This window comes from Sebastes fasciatus, chromosome 4 (assembly GCF_043250625.1).
Source record: "Sebastes fasciatus isolate fSebFas1 chromosome 4, fSebFas1.pri, whole genome shotgun sequence".
Classification (NCBI taxonomy): Eukaryota; Metazoa; Chordata; class Actinopteri; order Perciformes; family Sebastidae; genus Sebastes; species Sebastes fasciatus.
Genome location: NC_133798.1, coordinates 32,950,627 through 32,971,387, shown reverse-complemented (window position 1 = coordinate 32,971,387; position 20,761 = coordinate 32,950,627). Strand labels below are relative to the sequence as shown.

Sequence of the window (20,761 nt, the reverse complement as noted above, 5' to 3'; positions counted from 1 at the left end):
TTTCTTTTTACTTATTACAAGCAAAAACACCTTGTATTCATTGTTTTTTCTGGCCTTTTTTTAGTTTTATAAAATTATATCTCTCACCTTCATCAGCTGGTAATTTGAAATGTGGTAAAATCCAAATATTTGTGCATTACTGATTTGTTTTGATCCCAAAGGTCAAAGTATCACCAAAACGCCAAAAGAGAAAGAGCTGACATTTCAGTATAACTACTGTATATTGAAACACACATCAACAGAGTGACTGTAACAGAGACAGTGAGCATGTAGGCCTGTGCTACCCTCTACGTAACAAATAGACATTAAGATTATCATACATGGCATCTGTGTTTATTTTATGATATGTAATTGCATAGAACTGAAGAGGGGAAACTGCTGAATTAAAAGATGCAGAGTGCTAACGGCCCAAATGTTTGGCCTTTTTTTTGTCATCTTATCCCCAGCGTGCATTTCTTACCGGAGATCAGCCCAGACGTTCTGAACGGAGGCAGAGTGCAGCTCGTGGTGAGTACACCCATCTCCTGTTTTCCCTGCAGTTCATTCACTTCATGTGAATCTTGATTTGAATCTTTTCTGGGGGGCAATTGCTTGTATATGAAGGTATGCAGTATTTACATTCACCAGTCAGAGTCGTGTCCTGCGCTGTAAGTTCCCACTCCTGGAGTCTGTCTCATCAGCTTGGATTTAAAGGAGGCGGGGGGGGGGGCGGTTAGTCTGAGCTTCAGCTCCACAGTGACACGTTCAATTGGATCAACTGGCTGCAATTTCTTCATTTAACTTGCAGAAATCCCAGTGTCACTTTGGAGCAGTTTGCCTGGACCCGTGAACGATACTGATGCTCGCGAGGTCTTTGAAGTGGGAAACTGCAGGTCTCCCTGCGCCGTTGTAGAGCAGTTTGAGTTATGATCACTGGCAAGAGGAGCCGCCCCCTTCCTCCTGTTTCTTAGATATGTTCAGACTGCAGAGCCGCTGGTCGTTGGATGTTTCTCAAAATGCTGGACTGCTTGCGTGAGACGTGTCACATTGGGCCTCATTCGTGTGTGTTTGTGTGTTTCTGTGTGTGTTGTGCGTGCAGGCTGACCCAGGATATACAGAACGTCTACATCACGCCAGTGGATTGTGGGCCAACAACAGTTCAGCTGCCCAGGCTTCTTGCAAAGAGAGCAATTATCCTCGCAGAAACTCTTTGGGTCATGCAAGTGAGTCTTGTGAACGTTTTTCCACCCAAAATCACCCCGTTAATGGGGAACTGAACGTTGAGCAGAATCCGAAAAAAACATTCATAAAATGTTCTGAAACACAAAACTCAACTTTCCTCTTAAATGGGACCTATTATGCTTTTGTGCTTTCCCCTTTCCTTTAGTGTGTTGTATAGTTTTTTGTGCACGTAAAAAGTCTGCAAAGTTACAAAGCCAAAAGTCCACGGCAAAGGGAGTTATTCTCCGCCACAGAAACACTGCTCCTGAACTGCCTGAAATGCCTCAATTGAAGCCCTGCCTTTTCTTCTGTAACGTGGTGATGTCACCAAGTAATACATAGATTAAACAGAGCGTTTCAGACAGAGGGTGAAAAGAGGTCGCTATGAGCAGGTATGAAAATTGAACATTAAAGCATGTAAACATGTTCTAGTAAAAAAAACAAATACAAGTATGCACTTGAAAATGAGCATAATAGGTCCTCTATAAAGTAAATAATTTGTCAGTGACTGTTTTTCACCTTCTTTCACAATACTGGTAATCCAGATGAATGGTAATAGAGACATTTATTAGCCAATGCTTAATTTAAATTAAGAAATTAAGAAAAAAATAATATGATTTTGAATGATAGACATTTAGACATATATAAGGGTATAACAGCATGGTTATGTAACACATTCAGTAGGTCTACATATTATGCAAATGTATTATTTATGGCACTTATTAAGCTGAATTGATATTTGGGCCAAACTTTCTCAGCAGTGTCATGCTTAAACCGAAGAAATCATAGATTGTGATTATATGCATATCTTTGTGTGCACATGTGTGTGTGTATATACCTGTACATTAAGCACATGTGTGTACAGATGTTTCTATGTTTGCATACTTGCACCCGTGGGTCTCGGGTCACACAGGCCTGAGTGCGCCGAGCCAGGGATAAAGGCTGCTGCTTATTCAGCCTAGACGAGTCCACCGGCCGGCTGCCTCGGGAGGGGAGGGGAGCCAAGAGGTCGGGCCGGGGACAGAGTGCCGCGAATTTCTCCTCTGACAGGAAACGGGTAGAAAAAAAAAAAAAAAAAGTCCTTTCAGTGAAGAATGACTGGCCCTTCTGTCAGGAGACGTGAGGCTCAGGAGTTTGAGTGACAAAGATGCTACTGACATACTGACGGCAGATGACCACATTAAACAAGCCCAGGAATCCAAGTGAAGGAGAGCCCTGTCCCCGTTAACGAAGCCAAATTGGATACCGGTGATGATTTCAAAATGATTTCCACGAGGTGCAGCAGGAGCAGCGAGTGTTGTCGTGCTAAGCAGACAGACCGTTGTCCTCTTCAGGAATAAGAAAGCCTCTTTGTCTGCACTGATGAAAACACCACTTATCAAAATTGTCTAGAGCAAATTGAAATATGAATGTATGTGTAAGACAAGAGCATTTCTCAAAAAGCCAATTAGGTATTTCATAAACTTGGAAAGGGCATCTAACGGTCTCTGTGCTACATCATCAAAATCCCATCTTATCAGAGGAAATGGGCTATTTGGGTGAAATCAGGGAATCAGGAAAATAAGAATGCAGCTTCTTTGATCAAAATCTTTCTATAGTCAGCCCACACAAGCCAGTAAAACTAAATTATTTATCAAAAAGTTGTATATCCTTTGCTTCTGAAGTGGCATGCATACATCAAAGTGAAGGTGATGAGGTTCACTTAGATTGCCATTGCAGTAAAGACGACATAAATACTCTATAACCTATTGCAATGCGATACTCACCACTTGCTGGGACGGTGCCATAAAACGCGTTTCCAGGCCCACAAAATATTTTCATTGCGTGTGCAGAGGAAACCACTTAAGTTGCATATCGGCTCTCTCAATTTTGTCCGCTGTTCAGCTCTAATAGGAGTAAAATGATTGAAAACAATTCATTTGGTCACAGCAGTTGTGTGGCCATTTTGTCATCTCCGTATATTTAATAGCATGACTGCACAACTGGCGTTGAAATTGGCAACATGTGCATCAAGTTTTGCGTTGGGTTTTTGATTTAGAACAGATAAACTGGACAAAAGTCTTTAGTGATGTAAATTTAGCCACCAAAGCTGGCCATAAACACATTACACAAACCATGAGGAGAGGAAAAGCACAGCGTTACACTACGGATATGAGTCAAATCAAAAGCTCGAGGTGCGATTAGGTATGACTCGTGGATGGATGGATATTCTATACAGTGTGCCAGCTGTGCAGATATTTGGAGCCGGGTCAGTACCTGCGATACGGCCCCCCACCTCCTCCAGAGCCCTCCCCGCTGTTTGGCTCCCTGTGTGGGGGCGGCCGTGGAGACCGCCGTCCTGGGCCCTACACGTGGAACGCATCATGCCCGGTCGAAGCGCTGCCTTTGTACTGTGTGTTTGAAAAGCTTTGTGCTGATCCCCAGGTGAAATGGAAAGGGCCTCTGATACAGCACACAGCACTCCTGGGAGTCGAAGCACACAAACACAAAACTCACCTGCTCAGACTTAAGTCCTTACGGTGAGATTCAATATCGTGTTGTCTCGAGTCTCCTGAGACAGACACCAAACTACAGTCCAAATTGAATTAATTCAAAAGGTCAGAAGTTGCAAATTCCTTGTTGTTAGGTTTAAGCAACAATCTCTGTGTTCGCTGCTGAAATCAATAGGAAAGCTTCCAGATTTAGTTATGAAATAATACAACACATAATGCTTTGATAAATGGCAATATTGATTGGCTGGTTAGCAGGTGATGACAGCAACTGTGAGAGCCAATTTTCAATTCATATGTTTAATTTACCACAAAGGTAAAAACTTATATTGTACAGATAATGCACTCCATGTTCGTGGTAGAAAGTTGAAAGTCAATATGAGACCACATTTTGACCTCCAGGGAAAAATCCTCAGGTGTACAAAAATTAATAAATTCCTTTTACGACAGCTGTAGCAACTGTTTGTTTCATCTAGAAACCTTTTTTATGATGATTATTGATAATCCATGTTATCAAGGACCATAAAAATGACTAAGCAGACAAAAAGAGCAGACCTGGTCAACAAAAATCCAATAAGATCACGATTGACACCAATGTTGGAAATTCACTTTTTTTGTCCACCTGCCACAGTGGCTGATGGATTTCAAAATCTATCAGCTACTCAATAGATTACCATTGTTTTTTTGGTTGGTTAGTTAAGCAAATCTAGCAGCCACTTTCATATTTTACCAACATTTGTCTGGTGCTAATTTCCAACCCTGATTGACACGAGTACAAAATGAGTGCTTAATGTGAAATATGTTGTTTTAAATAGCACAAATTGTGTGCATTTTAAGCCTCTGATGGATTGGTCTCACACTGCTCAATTTACATATGAGACACTGATATATTTTCCTTCTCTGTCTCCAGGAAAAGAGGTCCCATCTCCTCAGCGAGTCTCGTCTGCTCCGTCCAAAAAGGAGCGCATCTCCCACCGAGAAAACCCTGTGCAGTTGAGCGGCGGCTGGGGAGGGGGCAAGAAGAGGGACAAAGTGTACAAGTAAAACACAAACTCTTCTACAAGCACGTCACCAACAACACCCAGAGCAACGTAAAGGCAGATACATTTGATATTTATCCCTTTTCTGATACGTATCCCTACAAAGAATGTGTGCATCTAGTTCAAGAGAGCATTTTATGCCTCATTTGGATGCAACGTTCGCTAACAACATCCTGTGTTGTGGTATTAACATGCATTTGTGAACACAAATGTAATGACCCAAGATTTAAACTAAGAGATTTCAATCTTAAAAGGCTATTTTCTTTTTATTTGTATTTATAATGCGCTGAATCCCCCCTGCAGCTGCTCCTTTTACACTCAGCTGAAAACTCGAGCTCCCTGTCCTGAGAATTAATTAAGAGCAAAAGGAGCTGGACCAGCCCAAATATCTTCAGGCAGTTCCATTGTGTTGATTCAGCTCAAGTATCACTGCCTGAACGTGATCGCAGCCAACCAGCAACAAAACACATGGAACAAAATGGCACGCTTCATATGCAAATGATGGCAGGAAATAAGAACCAGGACCTTTTAATACAGGTCTGCGGATTCATGTTTCTTTGGACGCTTAACTGTTGTTCTTACTCTCTTGACAAAAAATATAGTAATTATAGTTTGTAGTCATGGGAAGAGACTGTTTCCACTTCTCCCGTGCTCTTTTAAGAGTAACGTTTAATAAAGCCCAGAAGAGATTTAAGTGCACTTTCCCCATTCTGTGGCTATATTTAGCTCCCGCTCGCCAACAGTGGGCTTGAAATTACTGCTTTTTTGAGCCGAGCACAAACATTGGTGTTAGAATTAGAACGATGTTTTCTTTATTTTCAGTCGTGGATTATAATGGCCTTGTCTGTGTGTTTGAATTTGGAGAGCTATAAGGCGTCCGTCCGCAAACACTGCCCGACCGGAGGCGGTGAACCTCAGGCTCGGAGGTTCCTCGCTGGCCCGCCGCCTGGAAATGATAACTTAATGAATGTCAAAACAAATAGTCAGAGCTGCAGAGTGGCTCCCTGGCAGGAAATGCATGTCTGTCTATTTATTTTCCTCCTATCTTTCACTTGCACATGTCTGGAGGGTGTGTTTTGACTGTACGCGAGCTGGTGGGGATTTTTGTCTTGGAGAGTGGCGCATGCCAGAGATGCGGTGGTCCTGCCCACTCGGGGGGCTGTTGTGAAACCCAAGAGCATCGTCTCTCTGGGGGACATCAAGGGGGGTGTTTTCTGTCATCAAACTGTCATTACACAACTGTGATGCTGGAGAATTGGCATTTGTATTGCACATACAACATGAAAAGACAGGTGACATAAAAGTACCGTATATATCGTGTCACTATAGTGTTGTTTTGTTTGACACTAGTTCAGATTTGCCCAGAGTCCTTCTCTTCAACTACTGCTTCTGAAATGATATTGTGAAACCATCGTCCACCAGTCTTCATTACATCTGTTTACTTTTGGGTTATGGGTAAATTACATGTAACCTAAGACATCCACAATCCATTGCCTGGTGAAATGAGTGCTCCACCGCACATTTAGATAAGATGAAGAATGTCTCTCTCAGCCCGGACGGCCCTGCCAGCCTGACCTCAAGTCAGCAAATGTTGCCTGGTGGAGAGACGTTTTGTATCCAAATCCCTCCAAGTGCTTTCCTCAAATGCATTAAAGGACCATAACAGTGTGCTTGCAGGTTTTGGCTACAATTTTTGCTGACCATTTTTTGAATGCATGCTGTACAGTTTTAGATTTTTGGACTTTGGACAACCATTGGTTTCCATTCATTTATGTTTGAGAATGAATCAGCAGACTGGTGAAACTTGCTTGAGTTGTGTAATTGATCCCAGTGAACATCAAGTCTGCGTTATTTTTTGTCAGTGTTATATTATCATGGTATGGTAATGCAATTTACGTAGTACAAAAAGTATGTAACTTTGATAAAAATGAACGCAGACTGACAGCTCAAGCAAGATTCAAGAGTGATTGATTTTTATATCATATCAATTAATAGAAGCCAGTTGCTGCCGGGAAAGATAATAACTAGGGCTGTCAAAGTTAACGGGATAATAAAACGTTAACGTAAATTCGTTGTAACGCCACTAATTAGGTTAGGTGGTAGCAGGCTCAGTTTTAAAGCTAGAGTGAAGATACTGGCATCATATGAAACTAGGCTAAACAACGCTCCAAACTTACGCTAAATTTTGGTGAGGAAAAACTGTCATGGCCATTTTCAAAGGGGTCCCTTGACCTCTGACCTCAAGATGTGTGAATGAAAATGGGTTCTATGGGTACCCACGAGTCTCCCCTTTACAGACATGCCCACTTCATGATAATCACATGCAGTTTGGGGCAAGTCATAGTCAAGTCAGCACACTGACACACTGACAGCTTTTGTTGTCTGTTGGGCTGCAGTTTGCCATGTTATGATTTGAGCATATTTTTTTATGCTAAATGCAGTACCTGTGAGGGTTTCTGGACAATACTTGTCATTGTTTTGTGTTGTTTAATTGATTTCCAATAATAAATATATACATATATGTGCATAAAGCAGCATATTTGCCCACTTCCATGTTGATAAGAGTATTAAATACTTGACAAATCTCCCTTTAAGGTACATTTTGAACAGATAAAAAATGTGCGATTAATCGTGGTTAACTATGGACAATAATGCGATTAATCACGATTAAATATTTGAATCGATTGACAGCCCTTATAATAACATTTCTAAAATACAACAGTGTGGCTCGCACAATGATTAGCTGTGATGTAAAGTATAAAAAAAGACTAAAACACAGCGCAGTACATACAATAGACAATCTACAGTGTGTGCAGTAGAGCTGCAACAATTAATCGATTAATTAATTAGTTTTCAAATACTAAATTAAGCACCAACTTTTTTGATAATTGATTAATTGGTTGGAGTATTTTAAAAAAATAAATAAAAGAATTATCTGATTCCAGCTTCTTAAATGTGAATATTTTCTGGTTTCTTTACTCCTCTATGACAGTAAACTGAATGTTTTTGAGTTGTGGACAAAACAAGATATTTGAGGACGTCGTCTTGGGCTTTGGGAAACACTGGTCGACATTTTTCACCATTTTCTGACATTTTATAGAACAAACTAATTGATTAATCGTGAAAATAATCGACAGATTAATTGACAATGAAAATAATCGTTTCAGCCCTAGCATGCAGTATGACATACTGAAACCAAAATGTGGTTGTAAAGCTGATTTGAATGTGCTGTTATATTTATTATTCAAATAGTAAATAAAAAAAAAAAACTAACGCAGTTTGGATCTGATGGAAATTTTTCTGAGGTATACGGCTTTGCTAAGTCTCAGCACTGCAAATTACCCTCAGAATGTAAAGTAACTCCAAACACTTACCGATAAAGAAAAATGACATAACATAAGAGATGACCTTCTCTTATTTATCTCTGTCTCATGACACAATTAGCCAGCTCCTGTAAGCAAAGTCAAGACGAAATGGATATAAACTCTGGAATGTGCAAGCTCTCCTGGAAATGTGAAACCAACTTATAAAGAAATTGGGAATAAACTCACACAAGCAGAAAGCGTTCTGCGCCGGACCCTGGTAAAAGTCAGAGCTCATTTATTCTCTGAGTGACAGCTGCTGGCTCATAACATCACGTAGACGAAAACAGGTCACTCGTTTCACTAAATAAATTTGTCAGATGTTAGAGAGCTCGTCTCTGGGATTTTTTGACAAAGATATACAGAGGACATGTATCTATTTATCATATCTATGATATCTACATTTTATGATAATCCATACTGTGTTTTTATAGTAAAGTCTGCTCAAATAATTGCATGATATTTTTGTATTACATTATTCTTTATTGATTATGGGCCTATTGTAGCTGGAGATAAAGTACTTCCAGGTTTGTCTATCTGGCGTTTAAATGATAAACAGCATTTTCTTTTTGCTACCGGATTAAAAAAAAATCATACTTTAACCGTTTATGACCCTCTACTGTTACTTTGTGTGTTTGTGCATTTCTTGATAAATGTTGTTTTGACTCATTTTATCTTTAAAATGAGGTGAATATTAAAATGAAAAATAAAAAAGCTAAGCCAAGCGGTCATAGAGGCTTCTAGTTGTAAGTTTTGGTTTGACTTAAATCTGTATTTTAAAATGCAAAAACATTAAGAAAATATTTTAATGTTAAATGTTATTTAAAATGTGATAATGTGTGGGCTCACCTGGCCTTTCTTGGTTGTAGCTCTATTAATCTGCAAAGCACTTTTTAACTGTTAAAGTGGTTATATGGAGAAAACATCTTCTTTTTATGATTATTGTATTGTTATTAGAATTAGCTTTAGTCTTCTATCACAGCATCTGGATTGAGTCTGACCAACTTGGCTGCCGGGTTAGTTCTGGTTTCAGTCATAGGTGACTTGTATAACATGTCCACATGAACCCAGATGACTTAAGTCAAGTGACTGAGAGCTTTGTCAGAGCTCAGGAATGCCTGACTCCTGGAAAAAACACACAAAAGACAAACAAACAGAAATGAAAACAAACGTTTAAAGCACGAACGCGCTGCTTTCACTTTTTAATATTCCACTTTATGAGCCAAATGTTCTGCAGACTCGAATGACATTCTTGAGCTCCACAAAATGTGTGCTTTTTGTGGGAAAATAAACTCTGTTTTTTTGCGTGTCGTGGCGATAGCCAGAGTTTGAAGACATTTCAGGAGATTGAACTCGACCCAAAGGTGGCTTTGGGCATCATGATGTCATGTTTGTGCCTTCTGAAGTGGCACGTTTTGGCCTCTGCAGGCTCTGGATCGGTCGTGTTGGACTGTGATCAGTCACATGAAGACTGAAATGAATGATAATTAGTTCACTTCAATCATATTTTGACTGTGATGAGTAATGGTATAACAAACTGGCAGTGCATGTTTTTGTTAAAAAGTGAAGGTGGCTCACATGACATGTTGGCTGCAGCACTTAAAGAATTAGTCTGATGGGCCTAAAGGTGACCAAGCCCTCCAACTCTACAAGCCCACGCAGCATCTATTGTGGCAGGAATTTCCAGCAGAAGACTGCACCAAACCACAGTGAACTTTTCACATTTTCTCCTCAGCATGAGCCAGTGTGCGAGGTCATCTTAGAAGCCCAATAAGACACCCCCCTGCTACTTAAGAGCACCTCTATTTATTTTTATTTTTTCTCCTGTGGCACCGAGAAGCTGCAGGTAACTGCCACTGACCCCAGAGCGAACCAAAGCTATGCTGCATGGTGTGCATGGCAGGTGGTGTGGCTCATGGGTGGAGATGTGGAGGTGGGCGATGGTAACATAATTCCTCCAATAAGGAGAAATAGAAGAAACCGCTTTTCCTGTCCTCTTTTGCAGAACTCCCTGTTGAGCCATGTGTGTGTGTGTGTGTGTGTGTGTGTGTGTGTGTGTGTGTGTGTGTGTGTGTGTGTGTGTGTGTGTCTGCTGCTGAGGGCTGCTGGCTTCAATGAAACTCTGAGGAGGATGTTTGGGCTTTAATTCAAGAAAGAAAAGCTCAATACCTCACTTACAGGACTTTTGAATGTCAAATTAAATCCTAATTTGATGTTATTCATTCTATATTTTCACAAAAGGATTAATTGCCAAAGTTCAGACAAATACACTGTTTCTGTTCACTGAGCAAAATGCAGTGGTTTTGTTTAATTTAACAGCCTTTAGGTTTATGCTTTTGTTGCAAAATGAAAAAATAAATCACTCTTGTACCTTGTTTTCATGACAAAATCGGATCAATAATTTTCGGTGAATTTCATAGAGAATACTAACTGCAATCAGTGGATAAACATGCGCCAAAATGTCGATCATCGTTGACATTAAATTCAAACTAAACGAGTCAAAAATAAAGAAATAAACATTTTAAGTTCTTCGGTGCAACTTGGAATTTATATTAATAGTTTAATACGTACTGCGTAAAACTAGATCTCAGTTTGGAGCCTCGGAAACATCTGAAAATTTAATATTTTTAGTCCTTGATCGTCAAAATGTCAGGACTTAAGTAATCCTTCATAAATATGAAATATGAAGTTTGAAGCGTGCGTAAATAACGATGCAATTGTGTAATTTTTTAGGACTACCATTTCATAAAAATTAAAACGTTTTATTCTCTCCTCTAAGCTGCACATGCTTTCATTGAATTAACAAAAACAAAGTACCCAATTAAATATATTTGCTTTCTTATATATGTTATTATTATAGACTTATAAATTTAATATTTTAACAACTATGGCAGGGCCGATTTATTAAAAATATAAGGCTGTAAATCAATTTGCCAAACAGGTCATAAAGTAATAATTATGATATAATAGAATAATGTAAATAATTGTTTTTTTTCCCCCAGTGCTTCTTTAAAGTAAATTTTAGAGCATTTTGTTGTTCACTTTAAAACTTTAAACTGTCCAAAAAACGAAATGAATGAACAGCAGAGACCTCGAGTATCCAAAAGAATGAGATTAAATCCCATTTGCAGTCACAACTCGTAGCTGTAGATAAACGATTGGCTCATTGTGGATGTCTAAACATGTTGTAAATTAAAGTCACTTTTTGATGGTTTCCTCTCGGAGTCGTTGTGTGGCTCCAGAATCACTTCAGACTGCTGCAGCTTGGTTCTGATCCGGATCCGGATTCAGGGTCGTGGGAGGAGTTGGGTTCTGTTTCATATCCAGCGAGGAGGAGGAGGAGGAGAGCTCTTTAAGGATCTCACTCTCTTCTCTCTTCGGGGCTATAAAGACGTTGTGCCTTCAAGACAGAGCAAATTAACTCCATTGGCGAATTATTGGTGTTATTGGTGCACGACGACGATTAGTGTTTTTTTTTTCTTTATGGTGACTTTTGATTTGGGTTAAGATGATGGAGTATATGGAGGATAAGTTTGCACTGAAAAGCCAAACGATGAAGGCCAGCGATTACTACATGGATCAAGTCATGGAGAGCCTGGACAGCGCGCAGTACTTCAACAAGTCTGCTCCCAAATGTGTGCAGGCCTTTGGGCTGCAGAGCGGCGAGCACCGCTCCTCAACCTGCGGAGACCAGAACGGTGCGTAAAAACTCACTTTCTTTTATAATAACTTTCACTTTTTGTGCATCGACAATGCAGTTTTACTGGAGTTGGTTCTGCATCTGTGTGCGAGTTAAAGAGAGAAACTGTGAGACATTTAACATCCAATCGGTTCTTTTTTTTTTTGGTGCAAAACTTTTCTGATGTTTCTTTCTTTTCTTTTATTCTCATTAGATGTGGTTTCTTTTATTATTTTATTCTCATTAGATGTGGTTTCTTTTATTATTTTATGCATTTTTTTTTTACATTTTTAAATCTTTCAAAAAATATCCATGTAGATTATTTCCCTATAATTTAGAGATTTTTTTTTTTTAAATAATAAGTGATAAATATTACGCAATTTGTATTGTCCAGCTTTTTTATGCTTTAAGTTGCAGTTACAATGTAATGGCATACATATTTATTCATTTATTGTTATTTAATTTATCGCTTGTTCTTTTTTTTGGTCCAAAACTTTTCTGATGTGTCTTTCATTTATTTTATTCTCATTAGATGTGGTTTCTTTTGTCAGTATTTTATTTTATTTAGTTTTATTTAGTTTATTTTATTATTTATTTTGAAATCTTTCAAAAAATATCAACGTTGATTATTTCTCTATAATTTAGAGATTTTTTTTTAAATAATAAGTGATAACTATCACGTAATTTTTTATTATCCAGATTATTTTTTTATGCTTTAAATTGCAGTTACAATGTAATGGCATAAAGATTTATTTATTGCTATTTAATTTATCGCTTGTTCATTAGCTTATTTTGTATATTGTATATTGTATAGAAATTAAAAAATATATTCTTATTTTATTTTAACGTTTTTTATCTATTCTTTTGTTATTATACTGTTTGACTTGCACCAACAAAACCAAAGCAAATTCCTATACCTCTCACACCTGGCAATAAACACCATTCTGATTCTAAATTCTGATTCTGATTCTGATTCTGATTCTGATTCTGATTCCAGCCAGTTACGGTGTGGCAAAACCAGACGAGGACACTTTGCACTCGGACCTCGGCAGGTCGATGGACAGTTGTTGCACTCTGCGGGCGTCTCCAGTCACAACCGGACAGCCTGAGTCCAAAACGGATTTGGACGACATGGGGGACAAGTGCGACAGCAACGTGTCCAGCAGCAAGAAGAGGAGACACCGGACGACCTTCACCAGCGCGCAGCTGGAGGAGCTGGAGAAAGTCTTTCAGAAAACTCACTATCCAGATGTTTATGTGAGGGAACAGCTGGCCATGAGGACGGAATTAACGGAGGCCAGAGTGCAGGTTAGCACCACACTTTTTATTTTTGTTAACTTTCACGAAACCATCAAATAAAAGAAAGAAAGAAGGGCCTTAAGACGACAATGTTCATAAATATGGAGCAATAGCTGCGCCTCTATGCGTTAAATGTTGCTCATATGAATTAATTAATGAATGAAAGACTTTATTTCGAACATAAAAATAAATAAAAACAGATACAAAATAATAACAAACAAAACAAGAGTAATAGTGTCCGAAAAGGAATATAGTTAGAAGTAAAACTTATATTTCCCTATACCCTTTCTCGCTTCTCCTCTAATAACTCATATATCATAGAATGATAATATAATATAATATAATATAATATATAAACTATCCCAGATTTATTAACATCCCAAATTAAATTTATGAACAGTATTCCAAGTTTATTTACAACCCACATATCCAGAGTATATAGATATACCACAGAAATATGGGCTATTTAGTAAAAGAAATGTTGATTGAACATATATTTTTCGATGTTGTTTTTCGTGTTTTTTTTTATTTTTTTTTACTTATTTTAATTTCAGACTGCTTCAGCTTTTTTTTTTGTTGCTTTTTTTAAACAGATTATTTTGCAAGAATTTGGATGGACTTCTTTTCTAAGCTAATTATATTTTGTCAAAAAAAGTCACATTAATTTTGTCTAATTTTATTTTATTTCCTATTTTTTTCCCCCTATTAGGTGTGGTTTCAGAACAGAAGAGCAAAATGGAGGAAAAGAGAGCGCTATGGGCAGATCCAACAAGCCAAAACGCACTTTGCAGCCACCTACGATTTATCAGTGTTACCGAGGACCGACAGCTACACACAGGCGAGTTGGGTTCGACGTTTTAATATCAGTTAAGGTTTTTATTGTCAATGTGGAATGAACCTCTGATGAAGAATTTAAATCTAATTGTTAAATTCAAATACTCAATTTATTAAAGTCACAACACATGAATGCTTTTTATCTGCATAAATCAGTGCATGTCATTGGTGCTCTATTAATCACTTATTATGGAAAGCCATCTTCAGATAAGAAGCTGAACACTGATTAGAGAGTCTGTGAGGTGTCATGGCTGAATTAATGGCCTTATATCAGATTTCATGTTCACTGCACATTCATCTTGCTGCTTAGGACCAAAGGTCAGGTACAAGATGAGGTGAGAGGAGAAGCAGGATGTCAGTTTGTCCTTTTTGGTATAGGTGTTGTCTATCAGGAACTGAGATTGGGCCTCCAAGTGTTGGAGAGGCTTTTTCAGATGGAAATATGCAGCTCCTCAGAGGGGTGTGTGGTAACATTTTAGGATTAAAAAAAGCAGATTATGTTGAATTCAAAGAGATAGAATTGTGCAGAAAAAGTCAGAGTCACAGCTCTTCTACGCCCTGGCTCCAGACCAGGTCAGAGATCTGTTGGACTGCCTCGTATTTTCCCAGCACATGTTTCTGATAGATACCCCTGGATACCAGCCATACCCTTCCTTCCAGCTGATCCAGATTACTGTCATTAAACGGACCGTCCTACATGGAACCGTGCTGGCAGTGGGTGTTTTTGTCTCCCTAAACACAGTGGACATGGATTGCATTCTTGTGGGTTTTTAAAGAGTTTTGTTATATTTTGTTTGTTTGAGGTTTTGGCCAATATTGTTTGTTTTTTTTGGCAAAGACTGAGGTCCTGATTATCGATGGCACATGTTGTCAGGGACAAGTCGGCGAAGCTGATTTCTCAAGCTACAACCATGTTTTTGTGCTGCAAAAGAAGTTTATTTAACTGTCAAAAGTTGACTTTTCTCTTTACCACAGCACTGTTGGCTTGTGGTCTTTGTTCATATTTTCTGTAAGCTATACTTTGGCAAAAGGTGTTTTGTCCTGAGCTGAGCAATAGCCAGCTGGTCCAGTTTATAGTTTTGCAATTTTTCTGAAGATGCCCAAATTTGTGGAACTATTTTGGTGCATTTATTTGTTTAATTTTTTTTTTTTTACTTGAAATATTCCTTTAAATTAATTTATATTCTGGGGAAGAAGTGGCACATTTCAGGGGCTTCATTTTAGACAGATACAATTAAGGAACAAATGAATTTGCATGCTGTTCACATGCTACTTACTTGGGCTGGCTTGTCTTCTCACTTTGACTGAGATCCATGGCAAACTAAATCAAATGAACGGCCTCAGACGGAATGAAATCATTTGAATGTGATCAAGCTGTCAGTTCTGTCTGCGTTTACACGTTAAAGACAGTCATGTTGTTCTGGAGAGACTGGAGCTCCTTGCCTTAAAAATCAGTCATGTGGTATTTACTGTGTGCTGACCAGATGGGACTGTATCTCCTTTCTTTGTTCCCTCTGGCCTGTTTGCTCTCTGGTCGTAATACAATGCCAAAAGAGGCTGCATGACACTTTATGATGAATTTAAAAAATATGTGAAATATGCAAACTCATAAGACGCCCTGTGTCTTTGGAATTGTTTGGATCCGTCTGCATTCGGATGACGTTTGACACATTGACCCTTATGCTCACTTTATCCCCCTTAAAAACACATTTTCTCACTTATTGCTATAGTGTTATCTACATGAAGATAGTTTTGGATTTATTTGTCCCGATTATGAAATATCTGTCTCTGCCTCCACCCCAATACAATATAGGTGAATGAAAAAAAAAAAAAAAAAATCACATTTAGTAAAAATCAATAGCAACATCTCTGACCACACACAGTCTTCGTTAATGTGGATAATCCCCACACATTGCTGTCATTAGTTTACACAGGGACTGTTTCCTCTGTAGTTAATACTGTGTATGAGTGTGTATGTGTATGGACAGACACATATCTCAAAATGTGGTCAAATAAAACCAAAACCTACTATTTGCCCAGATACCACTAGAGTTATGTGACTAAAATATTATTTTTGTAATATGGGTGAAACAACCCTTTACAGTTCTCACTGTTTATGTAAGAAATAAGCATTTTTGCTCACTTATTTAAACATTGAACATATTATTATTTTAACAGCTATATTGAATGCACAGCTCATCATTGACTAAACTCCAATTTAGGGCTGTCACAATATCAGATTTCACAACACAATTATTGTGGCCAAAAGAATCCACGATAACGATATTATCCCAATAGCTAAAGAACATATGAAAAGAAATACTAATAATGCTATAATTCAAAGTTAAATATAACTTTGTGTATTATGCGGTTTTGTCTCTTTTTTTGGTAAATTAATCACACTTAAAACATGTGTAGGGAGGCGGAGAGAGAGTCTCTGACCATAACTTTATGTATAAAATCATTTAAGATTATTTACACGATATTATCATATGTGTTTTTATTTACATGATATCAATATTTAATTTAAAAATATCACGATTATCGTCAATACCGGTATATCACAACACCCCTACTCCAACTACACCAGAGCATTATTTTTAGAGTGTCATTTCTGTAAATTCCTGAATTTCAATTTTTTTATTTTCATGCAGGATTTAAACATTCCTATAATTCCTATAATACTGTGTGACAAAATAATCCCAGTTCAAAAGGCACACTTAATTACTAGCGTTTTCTGAGCTTTCAGTCACATCTCACGGTCTTCATCAGTGAATGGTTCAGGTGTCTTTATGTTAAGTGTTTATACTGTACATATTTGTGTAAAGCTATACATATACTTCACAGCAACATCTGTGTAGTTGAAATTATCAATCTATTAAAACAAATTTTGGAGTATGTGCTCCAGTGGATCCTCATTAAATTAAAGGATAACTTTGGTATTTTTCCACTTGGTGTCTAAGTGACTAATGGGGACACATTTTTTTTGTAATTGGTCCAGTTTTGAGGGAGAACGCTGCTAAACTGTAACTAGCTGTAATGTAATTATTTGGGGCAACCTGGCACCGTCAATTTACGTCTACTAAAAGTGTTTGCTTTTGCCTCTGACGGGCTCAGACTGTTATTATAAGTGTCTGACAACATTATGGAAAGAACCCTATAGAGAAATGAAACATTCTTACCTTTCATTTTCTGTTTGTTATTGTGTCATGTGACTTGTCAGAAGACAACGGTGGAAACGTGAGTGAGAGTTGGAGAGAGGGGAGAGGAGAGCCAGTATTGTCAGAGTTTGTTGTGTTGGAGTACAGAAAGCGTAGCTTAGTGTCATCTTAAAGACTTTTCAATGTCATGGCTGAATATTTAGATGATTTCGACAATGTGGATGCGATGTGAGGTTTCAGAACGAGACTTCTCCGAGCGAGACACACAATAACAAAAAGACCGGATCAAGCGAAAGGAAAATAAAAACGTTTTATTTCTCAGCAGGTTCCTTTCCATGATGTTGTCAGACACTTGCAGTATAATAACAATCTGAGCCTGTCGGCGGCAAAAACCAGCACTTTTAGTGGACGTAAACTGATGGTGTCAGGTTGCCCCAAATGATTACATTACAGCTAGTTTAGCGGCTGTCGTCTGCAGCGTTCTCCCTCAATACTGGACCAATTTTAAAAAGTGTTGTCTCCATTAGTCACTCGGACACAAAAAGATTGGGGAAAATAGGGTCCAAGTTTAAAAATACCGAAGTTACCCTTTAAAGTAGTTCTCCCCAGTATCTAAAACCTTCTCTCACCCAACAGATTCCCAACAACCTGTGGCCGAGCCCGGCTCCCGGTGGCTCTGTGGTCTCCTCCTGCATGCTGCCCCGAGGCTCCCCTCCCTGCGTCACTTCCTACTCCCACTCCCCTCGTTCGGCTGCAGCTGCCGCCGCCGAGCACGGCTACGTGGGCTTCCCTAATCAGCAGAACCAGTTCGGCCACGTCTCCCTCAACAACTTCTTCAGTGCAGACTCCCTCCTCACGCCGGCCCCCAACGGTCACCACGCCTTCGAGACCAAGCCCGAGTTTGAGAGGCGCTCGTCCAGCATAGCCGTGCTGCGCATGAAGGCCAAGGAGCACACGGCCAACATCTCGTGGGCCATGTGATCCGGGTTCCTGTGCATGTCTGGAAAGTCTGGAGAATGTATGGAAAATATTTTTTTAAATTTCCAGTTTGTACCAAGTGTGGGAATTACCCAAAGAGTCTGAAATCATATTCAAAACAAGCTGTTTGTCACTCACAGTGCACATCTAATAACATCTACAGATTAGATGTCACCTGTTTGTTGTTGTGAATGAGAATCAGCTATGGAGTGATACTGTATGGTCAATTTCACCATCATACTGCCCTGCCATGTAGATCTGCATCATGTGTACAGTAACTGACCAAAATGTTCAAGAAAATGGGGTCTGAGAAAAAATGGAAAATATGTCAGGATATGTGGTTCTCTGCATATTCTTAAATCTGCAAGTCAATAAGCTCAAGCTTTTAATAAAACAATTATATAGCCATAATGTCGTGTGACAGACAATCAGCTGCGTCTGGTCTGAGGCACTGGACTGGTACTATCATTACCAATTCTAGACAATCAAGTGGTCAAAGACACTTAAAACTGCAGTTGGTAACTTTAATAAAAATATATTTTCGTCATATTTGCTCAAACAGTCACTATATCCTGACAGTAGTACATGAGACAGATCATCTGTGAAAAAATCATGTTCCTCTGCCTCCTTTTAATGCTTCTAATGGCATTTGTAGTATTCCACCACATCCGAAGAAAATCAACCAATCAGAGCCGAAGGGGTCTCTAGCGCAGCTGTCAATCACTGCTCGTGAAGCTCGTGAACTGACCAAACCGTCAGACTACGGAGCGCTGATCAAATATGAATCAATATTCTGTTACTGTAATGCTCAAATGTTTTCAGAAACATCTAGTAGTGTACTGTTTAGCTGTGTAAAATGAGAAAGTTTGCTCTCGCTGGTGCTTGGTTGAACCAAAACTTTCTCATTTAACAGCTAAACAGTACACTACGAGATGATTCTGAAAACATTTGAGGCGAGAAATAGGCAGTACTGTAACAGAATATTGATTCATATTTGGTCAGCGCTGCCTAGTTTGACAGTTTGATTGGAGTTCACGCGTTTCGCGAGCAGTGATTGACAGCTGCGTTAGAGACTCCTCGTCTCTCATTGGTTGTTTTTCTTTGGGCGTAGTGGAATCTTGCAAATGCCAGTAGGAGCATTAAAAAAAGGCAGAGGAACCTGATTTTTTCACATATTATTCAACACGTTCTCATCCCAACTTGTCACATACTGTTGCTTTGTCAAGCCTCTTGGCGTCACTTTAGGATTAGGCAACAAAACCACTATAGTTAGCTTTAGGAAAAAACTACATGGTTTGGCTTAAAACTACTATCTTTGTAAAGTGAAAATGAAACTTAACGTTGTGAACACGGTACACGAACATACAGCTGATTGTAACGTGAAAGTGAAACTTAAAGCATGGGACACAAACGGCGGTCTCCTGGATGAAAGCCTTGTGTTTGTCACCACAGTCACTCCTGACGCACTTCCGTTGAGCGTTTACTGTTGCCGTGATGGGTTTACATTGTAGTTAATGGAAAGCCTGGTGTATCTCATACAAGCACTAAAGGGTGCCTTGTGTCAGTATCACAAGGCGACGGCCGTGACAAAGCCTCGGTGTATGACGCCCTGGGAACGGGCTGGATTATCTGTTTTATGTACTACTGTCTGGATATAGTGACATTTTGATCAAATATGACAAAAAGTATTTTTTTTTTTAACGTTAACAACTAGTTTTAAGGTGGAGATAGTCTAAACCTTCATGTAGCTTAACTAAAGCAATACACATTCATATCATTGAGACTTTCAGGGTAATGTCCGGTGCATTGTGTTACAGCCCACAGTCCTTTCTGGTCAGACCAGACGGTTGATTAACCCTCTTGATCTGTGGAGGTGAGAGTTGTGCTTTCTTTGTTGATGTCTTTTAATGGAGGTCAGGGAGTCCTCAGCGTTTCCTCTCTATTGAGACAGAAAGAAGAATGAGAGGGAGGCAGGCAGGCTCCAGTGGGATTTGATCCCAGTGTTGGTACACGTGGATCCAGAGGGAGGGGTCCCAAACCACTACAGCATTTCCTAAGCACTGTGAATAAGCTTTCTTTACCTCTGCGCCTCTCATCTTCCTCCCTCGATCCGGCTCAGGACTGAAGATGAGCAGCGTGGAGACAAACTAACTTGACGTACTGACGTGTCTGTGTGCTTTGCAGCAAAGCTCTGTAATCTCTGTCGTCGTCTGCCTCTGCTGTGTATCACAGGTACACGACGCAGGCAGAGGAGGCAGGTTTTTAAATTGTTTGTGTTGTAAATGTATATCTGTTGGAAGTATAATAAATGAATGTCACTTGATTCCAGCATGGCTGCACTTTTTTTTAGAAAATTTCGGGGAGATCTATTCGCAGAAATGGAATATAATATTCATAACCATGATTTCATTAGTGTATAATCACCTACTAAGAATAATTTTGTGTTAGCTTAGAATGAGAGAGGGTCATCTTCACGGAGTCCGCCATGTTTCTACAGTAGCCCAGAACAGCAAACCAAACACTGGCTCTAGCGAGAGCCTTTCACTTTTTTACATTACCTGAAGGCCTCCGTAGTTCTCCGACATGCTTGTGAAACTGCGGTAACGTGAGCCGCAGAGTGTAAAACCGTGCTGCCAGACGCCGTCTGACTTCCGTTGCTCCTAAAGTGGTGTTATTATAGTAAGGATGGCCTCAGAGCGAGGTGAACGGCGTTACCACG

At 39.2% G+C, this 20,761-nt stretch overlaps 2 protein-coding genes across 5 annotated transcripts in view; both read left to right on the top strand.

Annotated features, from left to right (window-relative positions):
* Nucleotides 1-7,834, top strand: part of lrriq1 (leucine-rich repeats and IQ motif containing 1) — a 48,322-nt gene extending 40,488 nt beyond the window's left edge. Inside the window, exons 25-27 of one of the 2 annotated variants that reach the window (XM_074633701.1) lie at nt 447-507; nt 1,079-1,202; nt 4,600-7,834. In XM_074633701.1, coding sequence (XP_074489802.1) covers nt 447-507; nt 1,079-1,202; nt 4,600-4,733 — 319 coding nt within the window. In that variant the 3' untranslated portion in view covers nt 4,734-7,834. The remainder of the gene's footprint in view (nt 1-446; nt 508-1,078; nt 1,203-4,599) is intronic. The other variant, XM_074633700.1, reaches the window with a different exon arrangement.
* A 2,304-nt stretch (nt 7,835-10,138) lies between these two features.
* Nucleotides 10,139-20,365, top strand: alx1 (ALX homeobox 1). Of its 3 annotated transcripts, none has more exons than XM_074633699.1 (5): nt 10,139-11,789; nt 12,768-13,078; nt 13,779-13,907; nt 17,701-18,082; nt 19,994-20,365. In XM_074633699.1, the coding sequence occupies exons 1-4, from the start codon at nt 11,600-11,602 to the stop codon at nt 18,043-18,045; spliced, it is 975 nt and encodes a 324-aa protein (XP_074489800.1). In that variant the 5' UTR covers nt 10,139-11,599; the 3' UTR covers nt 18,046-18,082; nt 19,994-20,365. The 3 variants fall into 3 exon arrangements, with proteins under 3 accessions (XP_074489800.1, XP_074489799.1, XP_074489798.1); XM_074633698.1 differs by having other exon boundaries at nt 19,956-20,365; XM_074633697.1 differs by having other exon boundaries at nt 10,140-11,789; nt 17,701-20,365.
* The last annotated feature ends 396 nt before the right edge of the window (nt 20,366-20,761 follow it).